A 6,061-nucleotide genomic window follows, 5' to 3' on the forward strand; every position below is an offset into this window, starting at 1 on the left:
TTTTTCCTTTGGTAATATTATTTTTGTTTGTCATATATTTTTTTTTTACTTATGTGATGATAACCAATGTTGAATTAATTATTTTAAAAACTAATGTGGTAGTAATTTTTTATAACTATGAAATTTTTTTTTTGTCATATAATATAGTGATTGGTTACCACTATAATTTTTGTTTTAGTTTTTTAGTAATGTGGTGGTAACCGAAACCACTATTCAAAATAAATTTTATTTTCAATAGTTTTTATTTTTATTTGTAAGCTTTTAGTTTTTTATGTTTTAAATATATTTTATTGAACTTCATTATTTAAAAATATACTTTGTCAACTATTCTCTTTTCTAAATAATCAAGTGCTTCCATAGTAAGTGCAATTTTGGCTTTGGATTAGGTAGTATTTACCTATCCTCTAATCAACTCAAACTCAAGAGAGTTGTACTTTTGTTTAATAAATATAAATACAAATGACAAGTAAGCACATTGAATTAATCCAATGACAAGGAACTTTCATAGATATGGCTCTGATGCTAGCGAGTTTGGTTTGACATGACATTGGAATGGTACAAACTGTTTGGATAACTTGAACAAAATTATGCAGAATTGAAATTTAACTACACTAATCTATAGACTACTTAGAAGCTGTAACTAGTGAAGCAAAATCAAAAATAATTTTAAATCTACAAAATTGAATAGTTACATCCTTTTGAATAATAATGATGTGTGTGGTCTGGTCGCCATTGGGCGAAGCTGCTATAAGTGGCAAAAGGCTTGTTATTTGGTCTGGTTTCGAATGGGCTTAGGAAAAAACATCAGCCGTTCTGTAATATCAACCACCAATGTTCATGATGTCCTCTTTCGGTATATGCATCTGCCCTTTGTCTTTTTTTCCATTGTTTTGTGTCCGGTCTGGTTGCCCACGCTGGTACAACGAATGCTTATTCAGAATTAGCTGATATGTTTTCTTAAAACCAATGACAACCAGCACTTGAACAATGGCACCATGACCATGTGTATCAGTATGCAAAAAGAATGCAGCACTCACCTTCCTCAGAACAAATGACAAGTACAAATAAGCTGCTTCCCATTCATCCAGTGATAACGTGCCTGAAGTTTACAATTAAAAAATCAAAGTTGGTAAGTGGTTAAATGAGTTGTAAATCAAAGGCAGAGAGTGTATCTTACTATGATCTTGGTTACCATCACCCAAGGCACCCAGCCGCCTCATGAGCTCCACATAATCTGGCCTTTTCATGTATTCATGTACAAAATCATGTGAATTCTTCACGAAAACTAGCTCCAAACCATACTGCATGCAAGCAAACATCTCAAATAACATTTATTCAAGTACGACACAATAGAATTATAAGTATCTCAAGTAGTTCCAATCCAAATGTAAAAAAAAATGATAATTAGTTCTTGGCATATAGCTCTTCAGTTAAATTGACACACATTTTGTAGGCAGGGGCAAACATACAGAACCAGGTGCAAGACAAGATTTCAATGAAAATGAGAAGTCATCTAAACTTGGCAACTAGTTGGAAATAAAAACCAATAACTACAATATATACCTCTTCTGCTAATGCTTTGAAGACATGAAAGGGCACAATATATTCAGGACAATCAACGGCATCCTGCAACGATAATCAATCAAATGAATTAGATAAGACATGTAGCCATAGTTTTAGGTACAAGCACTATCCACAATAGACTAAGGAAAAAAAAGGGCATAGAAACATACCTCTAGGTGAAACTTGTACTTGATGCCAAAAGGGCTTGAAGATTTAAATTTCTGAACAAAATAAATGTTTCAGAGAAAACATGGAAGCATAAAATTAAATGCTGAACCGTAAAAAGGGAAAGAAAAAAAATCACCTTTTCAGAGAACTCTTCATCAAAACGTATCCAATAGACACTATTACCAAAAGCCAGGCCTTCAGCTGCAAATTCACAATGAAAGCGAAATCTTCAGTCAAGAATGACAAAGCTGGTCCACCAATCCCAACATGCTTATTGCTTATACTTATTAGATAAAGTATGAGATTTTCATATAACAGATTATCTGGGGGGGATATTGTACAAATTTTGTAGAGTGTGACAGTCATAAAATTACAAACCACCAAGGTTGCTCAAACACCCAACTTATCTTGTTCATACAGTCCATGGCAATGTTTTGCAATGCTTATTCAATGATACTTAACTACATAATGTTATGCTTGGACTTCAAGGGCAAGTTCACTAAGCTAGCATGGAAAATGATCAAACTTGTTCGGTTACAACAAAAGTAAACACACTCCTTTTAGCATCTAATAATAATAAAAAAAAAATTGACACTTATAAGATAAACCTTCTCTAAGCTTTTTAATGATCACATTGGCATCTGGCATAGTTCCAATGAAAATACCACCAGGACGAAGTAAAGCTGACACATTGGCCAAGGCTCGCCGTGCACGTGCTTCAGTAGACCAGGAATAATGCAAGGCAAACTACGAAGTTTGTGTTTCAAAGAATCAGAATCTCCAAAGCTCACATACACTATGGCAATAAAAATTTAGGATATTGTCATTACCATGCATAACTCACCTGGCAACTACAAATATCAAAGGGTCCATCATCTGCCAGAACTTCATCCAATCTAGCCTAGTAACATTGGCACAGAACGGAAATAAGAGTACATACAAAGTTAATAAGATATAGGGCAGTTTAAATTCATTATACTGCTTCACAGATACAAATTTGATCAATTGATGGAGAAATCTAGTTTTTCTTTTTCTTCTATATTTACAAAACGAAAGAGAAACAATTTGTAGTAGCTTATCCCTGAAAGTGAAATTACTTCGTAACAGTCTCCGCATATGAGGCGTGCAGGGAATGAGAACTTCTTGCGGCGTTGATGATGATCAGCATCACCATTATAACGAGTACGGCAATCTTCTATCTGTACATAAACACATTGTATGGTTGATGTTAAAGCATGGATAGTGAAGAAGACATGTTATTACCAAAAGTACGACGAAAGGCATCGAATTAAACAGCAATAGCATGTACACATGAGTACTTCCTCGCAAATTATTAGATTTGAAAACAGCACTCTAGATGAAGCAGCTTTAGAATTATAGAAAAGGTCAGTCTATAGTAAAAACCAAAACAGTCTGAATCAAGGTTGCATTAGAAAATGTTAACAAACATCCAATTACAAGAAACTTCAGTGCTTACAGATCCTTCAGCTATATCAATGCCAACATAATATCCAATTTTTGCCTTGTCCCATTTGATAAGATCACCACCCTGATGAAAATAAGATACACAAAGAAAATGTTAATAATAATAATAATAATAATAAATTATGTAAGATACAAGGACTTAAATACCTTGCCACAGGCAAGATCAAGAACCGCGTCTCCTCTACGAGCATACAGTTGAATTAAGACACTTTTAATCTGTTGTAAGAGGAAGATGAATAATCATTCAGCACATAGAAATATTAAAATATTTCAGCATTGTATAGTAAGAACTAACAAGACACACCCAATTATTAAGTTTCTTCAAGTGTATAATTACACTAGCTTCTCGCTCTTCCAAAGTTTGATTTGTCCTTGCACTGTAATGGTCAGCCACTTTACGAGCAAAAATTTTTGTGCTTTCATCCTCCAAAAAGCCATCACCTATCACATCAAGGTGAGAGCAATGAAACAAATAGAGAAGAAAACAGTTTGAGTACTTAAACTTGAGTTATTCATCATGTTCAAATATATGAAACAATTCTGTTTTTTCACTTCATACTCCTTTTCTCAAAATTTCCTAGTAACCACAAAGTACCCAACTTTGGCCGCTAAGAACCCCATTTACCAACATCAATATGATTTCGAAAGAGCCATTCAAAGTCTCAGTTGCTAAAAGTACAAATGAGAATAGTAAGTCGCCTTTGTCTAGGACGATGGGTTCTAAATAATTTTTTTTTAAGGAACTCTAGTTACTCTATCATTGGATGCCTTTCAAACTGAAGAAAGATTTTATATTTTAAACACAATACACACGGGAAACAATCCTTAATTGTTGTTTGATTTATCAAAAGAACGAAAATTTTATTGAATTATTAAATTCCTTATTCTTCCAAACCATCAAAACCCCAGAAGCTCAGATCCAAAAGACCTCAAAAAGCAATAAAATTTACCATCTGGGTTGTGTTTGATTCTGGATTGGGGTGGCCCAAGAGAGGTAGCTGGTGATTCTGTGTACCCTCGTTTCATGATACTAACTGGGTTTTGCGTTGGCGTGAAAAGAACGTATAATAAGATTTAAAAAAAAAAACAAGAAAGCTTTAACACTATTGCCGAAGAGAAAAAGATGGGTTTGAAATTGAGATTGAAAACCAAACAAAAAGATAAAAAGGAATAAACTTGTCTGAGTTTTGGGCAATAACAAGGAAGGAGAAGAAGAAGAAGAAGAAGAAGCAGCAGCTTAAAGAGGCCAAAAAGTACTCTTTTTCTGAGAGATTTTGTTGTTTAGGCAGAAAGAGTTGGTAATGGTAGAGGATCAACGAGATGGGTCGGACCTAACACCGCTGAGGCGAGTATACTTTGGGGTTTTTTGGCGCTAAAGGCCCCTACTTTAATCAATATTTGCTTATTTAGCCCCTCCTATTTTTTCTTAGTCAAACTAGCCCTAAAGCAATGTAAGCTTCTTTTCCTTTGACAAAAGTTTGGGGTACAAATTTGATAATAACTCAAAACTAATTTTATTTTGACAAATCCCAAAAATAAATTATTGCTTCAAACAATTTTTAATAAATATTTTATATAATCATAAACTTAATGAAATATAACAAACTTTTTTTTTTGTAAATATTCATATAATAATTAGAGTAATGATATGTGGACCAAAAATATGTACCCAAACATTACACACATACGTGTCACTGCTTTTTTAAACAGTGAGTCTCAGTTTTAATAAATGTGATTGGCTAGGTTAAACAATCACATCACTGTGCGTAATGTTTGGGTGTACAAATCATTATTCTAATAATTATTGCGTGGAGGCATTTTGCTAAACAAGGGATCTAGAAAAATTATAATTTATTACAATTTAGATTTAGATTTTATTATTATTTAGAACAGATAGCAGTTTTTCCCCTAAATTATTAAACTTTAAAATTGTGTCCCCTGTGATTTTTTTTTTGCATAGTTAAAAATTCATCTTGAACTATTACCACGAGTAATAAAATGTACACCTAAAATATGTATACAAATATTACATACAGTTTAGTCTAGTCAATCACATTTATCAAAACTATGACCCATTATTTTTAAAAATAGTGTCATGTCACCGTGTGTAATGTTTGTGTGCATATTTTGGGTGCACATATCATTACTCCTATTACAACTACCAAATCGTACATCTTTGTCCAAAAGAAGTGACATGACATACTGAAGGACTGGCATTTAACTTTTTCACACCCTCTAAAATATCGTAACTATAGAGTTGCGCCCATGAATTATTATTGAATTGTAGAGTTGTGCCTCCAAATTATTACAACTACCAAAATGTGTCCCTCGAATTTTTGATAGAGGGGCACAATTTAGTAGTGATAATAGTTTGTGGATAATTTTTAACAACACAAAAATTTAGAGGTATGATTTGAAAGTGATAATAATTCGGGGGCAAAATCTTATTTATTCTATTATATATAATTGACTTAAATTGCATGTGGCCTTTATTTTCAGTGGAATGGAATTATAATGATAGTAAGAAATGTAATAGCATGGAATAAGAACAGTAATAGAATAATATTATGATGTTTTGTATATATATGGAATAAATATTAGAATTAGATTTATTATGTTTGGTTTGGTGTAGGAATATAATAGAATAAATAGTGTATTGATAAAAATATCCTTACTTTAATTAATTATGTGTATACTTTTAATGTTCAAAATTTAAACAAAATTAAAGAATATATCTATGATTTAAATGCATAATAAAATTGTTGACCACGATTTTGGCCTACGACGAATAGACGTCAAAACGAACCTTCAAGAGAAAATACGACACTAATAATTTTATAGTGGT

The 6,061-nt window shown here is 32.5% G+C and overlaps 1 protein-coding gene across 1 annotated transcript; it reads right to left on the reverse strand.

Moving 5' to 3' along the window:
* Positions 1-475: 475 nt before the first annotated feature.
* LOC133782545 (mRNA cap guanine-N7 methyltransferase 1) lies at positions 476-4,526 on the reverse strand. The gene is made up of 13 exons (XM_062221880.1): positions 4,167-4,526; positions 3,521-3,657; positions 3,364-3,432; positions 3,209-3,280; positions 2,829-2,930; positions 2,576-2,632; positions 2,340-2,478; positions 1,868-1,932; positions 1,734-1,784; positions 1,564-1,626; positions 1,178-1,301; positions 1,038-1,099; positions 476-914 (listed from the first exon to the last, which is right to left on the reverse strand). The coding sequence occupies exons 1-13, from the start codon at positions 4,240-4,242 to the stop codon at positions 822-824; spliced, it is 1,110 nt and encodes a 369-aa protein (XP_062077864.1). The 5' UTR covers positions 4,243-4,526; the 3' UTR covers positions 476-821.
* Positions 4,527-6,061: the final 1,535 nt, after the last annotated feature.

This window comes from Humulus lupulus, chromosome 6, assembly GCF_963169125.1.
Source record: "Humulus lupulus chromosome 6, drHumLupu1.1, whole genome shotgun sequence".
In the NCBI taxonomy this organism is placed as follows: Eukaryota; Viridiplantae; Streptophyta; class Magnoliopsida; order Rosales; family Cannabaceae; genus Humulus; species Humulus lupulus.